Genomic DNA, 12,876 nt, shown 5'->3' with positions numbered 1-12,876 from the left:
GGAAGTCAGTTCTCTAGTAACAGGTAAACTGGTTTCAGAGAATGCTTAGAGGAGACTTTTTTGGCCTACAAAAGTAATGGAGGACAACTTGGATGTCTTCTTTTAGGACTTTAATATTTGAAAATAGAAAATAGGTGACTAGTTCACTATAAAGTATAACTTAACATGCACATAACAGGTGATGGTGGATCAACTGAGCATCTAAACTTTTGCACTCACAGGGTCAGATGACCTATCATATGGTTCCTTTATCATTTCTTGCTAAAAAGCAAAGTACTTTTTGTATAGTGGATGATGATGAGCAATTAAGAGACAATAAAGATTAAATACAAAGCTGAAAATATGTTTCACAGCGATCTGGTAGTTAAACTATATCCCTTATTAGGTTACTTAATTTGGTGTAAAATCATTGGGAAAAAAACACAACAGGGTCTGATACTGTGGTCTCGCTACACCAGTTAAGTTAATTCTTGTATAAAATATGTGTTAACTAAATCTGGTACATTTGTGAGTTAAACGGGGAGGACAATTTTAGTTAATATTTATTAGCTGTAACAACAGCAAACTAATAATATGTGTATCTTTCACACAAGGTTTGTTGAGCTGCATTGGTCTGCAATAATTGGTGGTCAGTTGGAAGGATGCTCCTTACATTAGTGGTCAGTTGGAAAAATGCTCCTTACATTGGTGGTCAGTTGGAAGAATGCCCTTTACATTGGTGGCCATTGGGAAAAATGTTCCTTACATTGGTGGTAGGGGGGCAGAATGCTCCTTACATCAATGGTCATTGGGAATAATGCTCCTTAAATTGGTGGTCATTGAGAAGAATGCTCCTTACAAAGGTGGCCAGTGGGAAGATTGCCCCTTACATTGGTGATCAGTGGGAAGAATGCCCCTTACATTGGTGATCAGTGGGAAGAATGTTCCTTACCTTGGTGGTCAATGGGAAAAATGCTCCTTACATTTGTGGTCATTAAGAAGAATGCACCTTACAAAGGTGGTCAGTGAGAAAATTGCCCTTTCATTGATGGTCAGTGGGAAGATCACCCTTACATTGGTGGTCAGTGGAAATAATACTCCTTAAAATCGATCTGAAGCCTAAACTTTTTTTACCTTAATGCATTGCTTGCATTAAGGTAAAAAAAGTTTAGGCTTTAGCATCCTCCCTCACCCCCCCCCCATTTACTTACCTGAGCCCTCATTCAATCCAGTGCTGTGCATGTCTGCAGCTCTTCTCTTTCTCTCCCCTCACTTCCGTGTCTCACTAGCTTTGCTGGGGCACCGGGAGCCATTGGCTCCCAGTGCTGTCAGTCAAAGCCAATGACGAGGGAACAGGGGGTGGGGCTAAGTCTTGCTGTCTGTGTCAATAGGCACAGCAGTGGGGCTCAGGAGCGAGCATGAACATGTGTCCCCCATGAGAAGTGGCTTCTTATGGGGGCACTGGACAGAGAGGAGGGGCCAGGAGCACTGGTGGGGGGACAAGAAAAGAGGAGGTTGTGGGTCGCTCTGTGCAATTACATTATAGACATGTTGTTTTTTTTATTTTTATTTTATTTTACCTTAACAATTGAAAAAAAAAGAGTGATCCATCTATGGCCAGCCTAAGGCTGTCTTATCTCCTTCCTGAATTCAGTACTGCTAACAGATGCTCAAAATATTGTCATATAACAAAGGTGCTCTCAGGGTACATAAAGGAATCCTAAAGGAATTGTTAGTTACTGTATTTATTGGCGTATAACACGCACTTTTTCACCCTAAAAAACGGGTGCAAACAGTGTGTGCGTGTTATACGCCAATACTGCAATTTGGGCTGCCTAGGAGGGAACAGGGAGGGGCCCATTATGGGTGCCATCTGATTACAAACAGCAAGAATCTCCTGTTTACTCAGCGGCCTCTGTAATAGGAAGTCCCGTCTCCTGGCCCGGCATTGGACCAGTGTTCTGTCTATCATAGAAGCCGGTCCAGGAGGCGGTACTTTGTATTAAAGAGGCCGCCGAGTAAACAGGAGATTCTCGCTGTATGTAATCTGACGGCGCTCGTCCCACCCCCCTCCCTGTCCCCTCCGAGGAAACAGTAAGCTGAGGTGAGGCTGTAGATGGGCAATGATCAGGCTGCAGATGGGCATTGATCAGGCTGCATTGATGGGCAATTGTGAGGATGCAGATGGGCATTGATCAAGCTGCATTGATGGGCAATTGTGAGGCTGCAGATGGCATTGATCAGGCTGCAGATGGGTAATGGTGAAGCTGCAGATGGGCAATGGTGAGGCTGCAGATGGGCAATGGTGAGGCTGCATTGATGGGCACTGACCCTTATTTTGCTTCAAAGTTCTTTATGTAAAATTTGAGTTTTTTTCCTGAAAATTCCCTCCTAAAATGAAGGTACGTGTTATACGCCTGTGCCTGTTATATGATGATAAATATGGTAATTGTTTTAGGCCTTGTTGACATAGGTGTAGTTAAGCACGCTCCGTGCTTCCAGATACAGGCAGTCCTATTCATGTAGATTGGGGCTCAGCAGCTGCACAGACACAGCCACTGCTCACAATTTGACATCCATGTGAGTGCAGGTGCGTGTCCAAGAATGCAGTCAGTGTGAGTTCGGGAGAAACCCGCATGCATACGGATGCCAAACTGGGAGCAGTGGCTGTGTCCATGCAGCAGGTGCATCCTAATTAACATGACTGGAACTGCCTGCATGTGGATACATGGAACACCTGTGCCTCCTGTGCAGGCAAACATGGCCCTCTTGTGGGTGTATGGTTAATACACCAATGTAAATGAAGTCTTACAGGTAAGTATCAGCAGCAAATGGGATGGGTTATCCAGCAAACTTGTACAGCTTCGCTTGAAAAAAGTTAATTCATCTCACCAACCATAATTAAATATTTGCTTGAGGTCGGCTGGCCCTTTAGGACAAGTATCTAATGAATGGATATTATTACATAGACCCACATCAGAAATGTCTATAATTTGTTGGCAAGCATTCGCATCCCTTTCAGGAACACTGTGTAATCTTCTAACAGATACAGACAGGATAAAATTTAGTCTGCCTTGGAGCTGCTCACAGCATCTAGTTGTTCTATAAGTTCCCAGAACTGCCTCTCCCCTCCACCGACCACCATAGCAAAAACACAGAATTTCTTTTGCGAAGCTCTCGGACGCACTAATTACACAGCAAGCTGGAAATCAAACACTGCACATCTCACTTTATTAGAAGAGGAAACTTTTATTAGCAGGCTGATTGAGCCCAGGCACTTGTGGAGGTCACTTCGGAGTTTGGAGAGAGGTTTTAATTTTCCAAAGTTAAAGACAGGAGGAGCCCTGACAACGACTGACGGTTTATTCCGTGTAAATGCAGACTAAAAATAGGAACACGTTGCCTGCATGGAATACAAACTGTTCCCTCTCCCAGCTCTAATTCACTTCAAAGGGAAAAAGTTGAGGAGGTGACAAAAGAAAAAAAAAAAAACATGGAATTAAAATAATTCAGTCCACTAAGGACCATTTCATCATGAAGAGTGTGAATTTCTATTACCTCTTGCTGTATCTGACTTACCTGAACCCTGTCTGCTCCACCAATGCCTGCGAGATCTGTGACTGCAGTGGGAACACTCTGAAGTGCCCAGCACTGGCACCAGCTCACCGGTCCCCTGATATCAAACTGTAAGTAGCTACTTTTCCAATGGTCAGCCTTGCACTAATGTGTTTTCTTTGCCTATACAAATACAATGTATTTCACTTTACCCATCTGTTATGTGACCCTGGTTACGTCTCTTCAGTATTGTTGTCTATGTTCTGTATTTCAAACATCACATAGGCAAGGGGAAAAAAAAAAAAGATATTTAAATGTAAGAAATGCATTATTATATTATTAGTTATTAACTTATATGGGCTGAACTTACTAGATATGAATTACATTATGTTATTACTTATTAACTTATAAAGCACCAATATGTCTCTATGGGCTACACTTCATTTGTATAGCACAATTTATGTATTTATTAACTTATAAAGTATCAACGTGTTCTGGTGGGATACATTTTTTTAGCCTATAATGCACCAATGTGTTCTGATCGGATGCATTTATTAACTTATAAAGTATCAATTGTCCAGCCAGGATACATTTATTAGTTTATAATGCACCAATGGGTTCTGATGAAATGCATTTATTAACTTATAAAGCACAAACATGTTCTGATAGGACACATTTATTAACTTACGAAGCACCAAAGTGTTCTGATGGGCTGCACATTGACTGTTTTTAAAGTATGTATTTCAGTTAATAATGTTGACAGTTGACAGTTATAGTGCAAAAAAGTATCAGTTGTAGTAGAGGTGATCACATTCGCAAAGGCTTATAATTGTAATATTAAAGTAAGCATAATGGGACTAAGCAAAAAAACAAAAACAAAGAAAAAGTTTCCCCCCATTTCAACTGAGTGGTGTGCCATGTGCAGAATATAGTGCAGATTGGAAGTTTGGTCCTTCATAGTTAAAGGATACATTAGCCAGCCAAAAAAAAAAAAAAAAAAAAAAAATATATATATATATATATATATATATATTTACACACACACAGCGGGTAAAATAAGTATTGAACATATCCCCATTTCTCTAGGTAAATATATTTCTAAAGGTCCTATTGGGATGGAATTTTCACCACGTCAGTAACAACCCATGCAATCCATACATACAAAAAAAACAAAAAACAAAACAAATAAGTTCAGAAATGAAGATATGTGTAAAAAAAATGAAACGGCACAGTATTTAACAAGCTAACTGAAATGTATTTAATACTTTGTACAAAATCCTTTGTTGGTTATGAGAGCTTCAAGATGCCTCCTGTATGGAGAAACTAGTCACATGCATTACTCAGGTGTGATTTTGGCCCATTCTTCCACACATTCTTCACATCTTGAAGGTTCTGTGGGCCTCTTCTATGAACCCCGATCTTTAGTACTTTCCATAGATTTTCTATTGGATTCATGTCAGGTCATTGACTGGGCCATTCTAGTAGCTTTATTTTCTTTCTTTGAAACCAAGTGATAGTTTCCTTAGCTTTGTGCTTTGGATCATAGTTACATAGTTACATAGTAGGTGAAGTCGAAAAAAAGACACAAGTCCATCAAGTTCAACCTATGTGTGTGATTATATGTCAGTATTACATTGTATATCCCTGTATGTTGTGGTCTTTCAGGTGCTTATCTAATAGTTTCTTGAAACTATCAATGCCCCCTGCTGAGACCACCGCCTGTGGAAGGGAATTCCACATCCTTCTCTTGCTGAAATGTCCACCCTCATTTCATCTTCATCATCTTGGTAGACGGCAGCAGATTTTTATCAAGAATGTCTTGGTACATTTTTTCATTCATCCTTCCTTCCATGATATGAAGTTTGCCAGTACCGTATGCTAAAAAACAGCCCCACATTATGATGTTCCCACCTCCAAACTTCACCATTGGTATGAGGGTGTTTTTGTGGTGATGTACAGTGCCATTTGATCTCCAAACATGGTGTGTATTATGGTATCCAAAGAGTTCCATTTTGGTCTCATCTGACCAGACTATATTCTCCCAGTATTACACAGGCTTGTCTAAGACCCCTTTCACACCAAGGCGCTTCAAAAACGCCCTAAAACGCCTTAGCGTTATTACCGTGTTTTTACAGCGTTTTAGGGGCGTTAGTGGCAAAATTAACGCAAAGCTGCAGGCGTTTTGACAGCTTTTTCAAGCGTTATTGAAGCATGTGTTATTGATGCTATCTTTCTGCTTGCATGTTTATCCTTTGTGATATCATGTAAAACAAGCAGTGTCTTGTAAAGTAACAAGCAGTGTCTTGTTTTACTTCAAATCTTAATTTTTCTGGGATTAATTCTTTTTTTGGTAATTTAATTTAGTTTTTTTGGCACTTTGATGGTCTGTTTAATCATTCTGACCTTCCCACATAGTCCTGTTGTTGTAGATGCTCTCTTTTCTTCTTGCATGTTTACCTTTTTTGTGAGATCATGTGACTTTTCTACAGCTCAGGGCGGATTATAGACGTTATTCAGGCGTTTTTACAGCATTTTCAATTCATTTCAATGGAGAGGGGCGTTTATGAAGCGCTTTTTTCAATGCTCAAAAGCTGCTCCAAAGATGCTGCTTGCAGGACTTTTCTCAACGCCCCGCCAGCACAACGCCTCAGTGTGAAAGGGTCCATTGAGATGCATGGGGAGCGATTTATGAGCGTTTTAATAGCGTTATTTTTAGCGCTAAAATGCTGCAAAAATGCCTTGGTGTGAAAGGGGTTTAAATGTTTTGCAGCAAAACTTTGAGACCCCTTTCACACCGAGCCGCCTATAGCGTCGGTGGTAAAACGCTGCTACTTTTAGCAGTATTATACCGTTGGATTTGCGGTGCATTTCGGCCGCTAGCGGGGCACTTTTACCCCCCTGTAGCGGCTGAGAAAGGGTTAAAACCGCCCGCAATGCGCCGCAATAGCGGCGTTTTGCCGGCGGTATCCCAGCGCTGCCCCATTGATTTCAATGGGGAGCAGCGGTGGAGGAGCGGTAAACACACCGCTCCTTCACCGCTCCAAAGAAGCTGCTGGCAGGACTTTTCCTGACGTCCTGCCAGTGCAGCGCTCCGGTGTGAAGGCCCTCGGGCCTTCACACTGGAGACAACGCTGCAGCTGTTTGAGGGCGGATTGCAGGCGCTATTTTTAATGCTATAGCGCCTGCAAAACGCCCTCAGTGTGAAAGGGGTCTGAAGGAGCTTCATCATGCTTCTTCTTGCGAGGAGCACCTGGTCATGGCCGGTTTATCGTAAAATTATGTTCCTTCCACTTCAGCAACAGGGCTCGCCGGAACATTCAGAGGTTTAGAAATCCTTCTGTAACCAATGCTATCAGTAGGTTTTGCAACAATAAGGTTGTGAAGGTCTTGAGGAAGCTCTTTACTTTTACCCATCATGAGATGTTTCTTGTGTGACACCTCAGTAATGAGACACCTTTTTATAGGCCATCAATTAAGACTGAACCAGCTGATATTAATTTGCACTGACAAGGGGGAGGACGCGTTCTAATTACCGATAGATTTTAGCTGGTGTCTTGGCTTTCCATGCCTTTTTGCACCTCCCTTTCTTCATGTGTTCAATACTTTTCCCCTGTGGCATTCCATTTTATTACACATAACTTAATTTCTGAACTTATTTGTTTTGGTTTCTTTGTATGTATGGATTGTATGGGTTGTTACCAACATGTGAAAATTTCATGTCCATAGCACCTTTAGAAATATATTTACCTAGAAAAATGGTGATGTGTTCAATATATATATATATATATATATATATATATATATATATATATATATATGGTGCTGTCCACCACATTGAACTTTGCATTTTTTCCCATTGGGAATGTGCACGGTTTGATTTTGGTCCAGAGCTGTTTTCACCTCCAGCTATATATCTGCCCCGTATTGGCACTATATATCCACACCCCCAAAAGTAGCTATTTTACCAAATAAGAGTTAGCAAATCTGCAAGACAGAGCAGAGACTGGCCAGAGGGGAATCACTGATGCAGTTGTCCAGCTTGAACATGCATTGCAATATATGGTAACTAAGAATCCCCATTTTACAAGCAATAGTTTTCTATTGGTAGGGCAACACCTCCTTAATATATCATGTGTTGTATACAGTATCCCACAAAACTGAGTACACCCCTCACATTTTTGTAAATATTTCATTATATCTTTTCATGTGACAACACTGAAGAAATGACACTTTGCTACAATGTAAAGTAGTGAGTGTACATCTTGTATAACAGTGTAAATTTGCTGTTCCCTCAAAATAACTCAACACACAGCCATTAATGTCTAAACCGCTGGCAACAAAAGTGAGTACACCCCTAAGTGAAAATGTCCAAATTTGGCCCAATTAGCCATTTTCCCTCCACGGTGTCATGTGACTCGTTAGTGTTACAAGGTCTCAGGTGTGAATGGGGAGCAGGTGTGTTAAATTTGGTGTTATCGCTCTCACTCTCTCATACTGGTCACTGGAAGTTCAACATGGCACCACATGGCAAAGAACTCTCTGAGGATCTGAAAAAAAGAATTGTTGCTTTACATAAAGATGGCCTAGGTTATAAGAAGATTGCCAAGACCCTAAAACTGAGCTGCAGCACGGTGGCCAAGTCCATACAGAGCTTTAACAGGACAGGTTCCATTCAGAACAGGCTTCGCCATGGTCAACCAAAGAAGTTGAGTGCACGTGCTCAGCGTCAAATCCAGAGGTTGTCTTTGGGAAATAGACGTATGAGTGCAGCCAGAATTGCTGCAGAGGTTGAAGGGGTGGGGGGTCAGCCTGTCAGTGCTCAGATAATACGCCGCACACTGCATAAAATTGGTCTGCATGGCTGTCATCCCAGAAGGAAGCCTTTTCTAAAGATGATTCACAAGAAAGCCCGCAAAGAGTTTGCTGAAGACAAGCAGACTAAGGATATGGATTACTGGAACCATGTCTTTTGGTCTGATGAGACCAAGATAAACTTATTTGGTTCAGATGGTGTCAAGTGTGTGTTTTGGCAACCAGGTGTGGAGTACAAAGACAAGTGTGTCTTGCCTACAGCCAAGCATGGTGGTGGGAGTGTCATGGTCTGGGGCTGCATGAGTGCTGCTGGCACTGGGGAGCTACAGTTCATTGAGGGAACCATGAATGCCAACATGTACTGTGACCAGGGGCGGACTGACCATTCGGTCATTCGGACGCCGACCGAGGGCTCGTGGCCAGTAGGGGGCCCGTGAGACATGCTCGTCGGATCTAGGGGTATGCTGCTAGGCGTGCTGCGGTGGAGCCGTTCTGCCGACTGCCGCTGTGCGGGGGGGGCAAGACCCGGCATCTCCCCCTGCACCTGTGGCTTTCAGTTTAGGATGCAGTGGGGGGAGTGGGAGGCGGCGATCAGCAGCTCTATGGTGCTCGCAGCATCTCCCTGGGACTTGTATTTCTCCTCCAGAGTGTATAGAGTGGAAAGGGGAGGGGCCTCTGACCCGGGCAGCTACAAGTTTCACTCTCTGCTTGTACACTGTTGCCGACTGCTGCCCGGGACAGAGGCCCCTCCCCTATCCACTGTACAGGATCAGAAGGAGAATTACAAGCCCCAGTGAGATCCACAGGCACCATAGAACTGCCGATCGCCACCTCCCACCTCCCCCTGTGCTGGGGGTTGGAGGTGCACAGCCAGGTACAGGGGAACCTCTGGGGGGGTTACGTCTGGGAACCCTGATGTATGGGGGGGAGGCTCTCTGGGGACCCTGATGTATGGGGGGCTCTCTGGGGACCCTGATGTAAGGAGGAGGCTCTCTGGGGACCCTGATGTATTGGGGGGCTCTCTGGGGACCCTGATGTATGGGGGGCTCTCTGGGGACCCTGATGTATGGGGGGCTCTCTGGGGACCCTGATGTAAGGAGGAGGCTCTCTGGGGACCCTGATGTATTGGGGGGCTCTCTGGGGACCCTGATGTATGGGGGGCTCTCTGGGGACCCTGATGTATGGGGGGAGCTCTCTGGGGACCCTGATGTATGGGGGGGCTCTCTGGGGACCCAGATCTTTGGGGGGGGCTCTCTGGGGACCCAGATCTTTGGGGGGGCTCTCTGGGGACCCAGATCTATGGGGGGAACTCTGGGACCCTGATGTATGGGGGGGGCACTCTGGGGAGTGGACCCTGATGTATGTGGGGCTCTCTGGAGACCTTGCTGTCAGGCAGGGCTCTCTGGGGACCCTGATGTATGGGGGGGCTCTCTGGGGACCTTGATTTAAGGGGGGGGCTCTCTGAAGACCTTGATGTAAGGGGGGCTCTCTGGGGAACCTGATGTAAGGAGGAGGCTCTCTGGGGACCCTGATGTATGGGGGGGCTCCCTGGGGACCCAGATCTATTGGGGGCTCTCTGGGGACCCAGATCTATGGGGGGGCTCTCTGGGGACCCAGATCTATGGGGGGGCTCTCTGGGGACCCAGATCTATGGGGGGCTCTCTGGGACCCTGATGTTTGGGGGGGCTCTCTGGGGAGTAGACCCTGATGTATGTGGGGCTCTCTGGAGACCTTGATGTAAGGCGGAGCTCTCTGGGGACCCTGATGTATGGGGGGCTCTCTGCAGACCCTGATGTATGGGGGGTTCTCTGGAGACCTTGATGTAAGGGGGAGCTCTCTGGGCACCCTTATGTAAGGGGGGGGCTCTCTGGGGACCCTGATGTAAGGAGGGGGCTCTCTGGGGACCCTGATGTAAGGGGGGGTTCTCTGGGGACCCTGATGTAAGGGGGGGGTCTCTGGGGACCCTGATGTAAGGAAGGGGCTCTCTGGGGACCCCGATGTAAGGAGGGGGCTCTCTGGGGACCCCGATGTAAGGAGGAGGCTCTCTGGGGACCCTGATATAAGGAGGGGGCTCTCTGGGGACCCTGATATAAGGAGGGGGCTCTCTGGGTACCCTGATGTAAGGAGGAGGCTCTCTGGGGACCCTGATGTAAGGGGAGGTTCTCTGGGGACCCTGATGTAAGGAGGAGGTTCTCTGGGGACCCTGATGTAAGGGGGGGCTCTCTGGAGACCCTGATGTAAGGGGAGGCTCTCTGGGGACCCTGATGTAAGTGGGGGAGGCTCTCTGGGGACCCTGATGTAAGGAGGGGGCTCTCTGGGGACCCTGATGTAAGGAGGGGGCTCTCTGGGGTCCCTGATGTAAGGAGGGGGCTCTCTGGGGACCCTGATGTAAGGGGAGGTTCTCTGGGGACCCTGATGTAAGGAGGAGGTTCTCTGGGGACCCTGATGTAAGGGGGGGCTCTCTGGGGACCCTGATGTAAGGAGAGGCTCTCTGGGGACCCTGATGTAAGTGGGGGAGGCTCTCTGGGGACCCTGATGTAAGGGGAGGCTCTCTGGGGACTTGTTTACATAGGCAGACCACAGTTCTGCCTCTGTTGGAAACGATCGTCTGGGCCTGGCGGACATCGGGTCCTCCGGACCCGCTGGTTAGCTCTCGGTGTGTCCAATCACAGCGGCAGCAGGTCAAACAGCATGCAGACCCGCAAGTGCAGAATCAAGTTCCTGTACGTGATTCTGCTCACAGGAGACGCAGCCCTGCAGTAGATGTACATGGTTAAAGTGAGTTTATTTTTCTTTATTTTCTTAAATCTTTAAACATTTATTTTGAACATGAAGTAGAGAAATTCTGTGACCAATGCATGTAATGTAGCAGTACAATATATACGTGGGGCTTTGTGAGGGTGTGGCTTGTGTGTGGGTGGGTGGGGACAAAGGGGGCCCCATGAGCCCCTATTGCCCGGGGGCCCCATGAGTTGTCAGTCCGCCCCTGACTGTGACATACCGAAGCAGAGCAGAATCCTCTCCCTTCGGAGACTGGGCTGCAGGGCAGTATTACAACATAATAACGACCCCAAACACACCCCCAAGACGACCACTGCTTTGCTAAAGAAGCTGAGGGTAAAGGGGATGGACTGGCCAAGCATGTCTCCAGACCTAAACCCTATTGAGCATCTGTGGGGCATCCTGAAATGGAAGGTGGAGGAGCACAAGGTCTCTAACATCCACCAGCTCTGTGATGTCGTCATGGAGGAGTGGAAGAGGACTCCGGTGGCAACCTGTGAAGCTCTGGTGAGCTCCATGCCCAAGAGTGTTAAGGCAGTGCTGGAAAATGATGGTGGCCACACAAAATATTGACACTTTGAGCCCAATTTGGACATTTTCACTTAGGGGTGTACTCACTTTTGTTGCCAGTGGTTTAGACATTAATGGCTGTGTGTTGAGTTATTTTGAGGGGACAGCAAATTTACACTGTTATACAAGCTGTACACTCACTACTTTACATTGTAGCAAAGTGTCATTTCTTCAGTGTTATCACATAAAATATTTACAAAAATGTGAGGGGTGTACTCACTTTTGTGAGATACTATATAATTAGCTATTTATTTATTTATATAGCGCCATCAATGTACGCAGCGCTTTACATATACATTGTACATTCACATCAGTCCCTACCCTCAAGGAGCTTACAATCTAAGGTCCCTAACTTGCATTCATACCTATACTTGGGACAATTTAGACAGGATCCAATTAACCTACCAGCATGTCTTTGGAGTGTGGGAGGAAACCGGAGTACCCGGAGGAAACCCACACAGGCACAGGGAGAACATGCAAACTCCAGGCAGATGGTGTTGTGGTTGGGATTCGAACCAGCGACCCTTTTTACTGCTAGGTGAAAGTGCTATCCACTACACCACTGTGCTGCCCACAATATTTAGGACCTGAGCATTCATATCTTGATTTCTACTGCATGACGCAGTTTGGTTCGTTGCTATATTACTTACTGTACTGTACCCCTTTGCGTTATATATATATATATATACCACACACTGTATTGCCAAACGTATTGGGACACCTGCCTTTACACACATGAAATTTAATGGCATCCCAGTCTTAGTCCGTAGGGTTCAATATTGAGTTGGCCCACCCTTTGCAGCTATACCAGCTTCAACTCTTCTGGGAAGGCTGTCCACAAGGTTTAGGAGTGTGTCTATGGGAATGTTTGACCATTCTTCCAGCAGTGCATTGTGTGAGGTCAGACAATGATGTTGGATGAGAAGGCCTGGCTTGCAGTCTCCGCTCTAATTCATCCCAAAGATGTTGGCCTGAAAGAGAGTAGTAATGTGGCGCAGGGCACACGGCGACAAACAGTGCGCGTGGCTGAATTGTGAGTGTTATGTACAGAATGCAGGAGTCAGATATGTCCTGGGGAGAGGGCTAGTGCTAGCAGGGGAGTGGGGGGAGTTAGATATGTGCTGGGGGGAGTCTTTGGGAGGGGAGAGGGCTAGTGCTTACAGGGGGGGGGTGGATATA

The 12,876-nt window shown here is 45.9% G+C and overlaps 1 protein-coding gene across 1 annotated transcript in view; it reads left to right on the top strand.

Moving 5' to 3' along the window:
- Window positions 1–2,861: 2,861 nt before the first annotated feature.
- Window positions 2,862–12,876, top strand: part of LHCGR (luteinizing hormone/choriogonadotropin receptor) — a 272,081-nt gene continuing 262,066 nt past the window's right edge. Inside the window, exon 1 of the mRNA XM_073628526.1 lies at window positions 2,862–3,665. Coding sequence (XP_073484627.1) covers window positions 3,514–3,665 — 152 coding nt within the window. The 5' untranslated portion in view covers window positions 2,862–3,513. The remainder of the gene's footprint in view (window positions 3,666–12,876) is intronic.

Source organism: Aquarana catesbeiana, linkage group LG04 (assembly GCF_042186555.1).
Source record: "Aquarana catesbeiana isolate 2022-GZ linkage group LG04, ASM4218655v1, whole genome shotgun sequence".
Classification (NCBI taxonomy): domain Eukaryota; kingdom Metazoa; phylum Chordata; class Amphibia; order Anura; family Ranidae; genus Aquarana; species Aquarana catesbeiana.
Note: the sequence above shows the minus strand (reverse complement) of the source record. Positions and strands in the feature narration are given on the sequence as shown.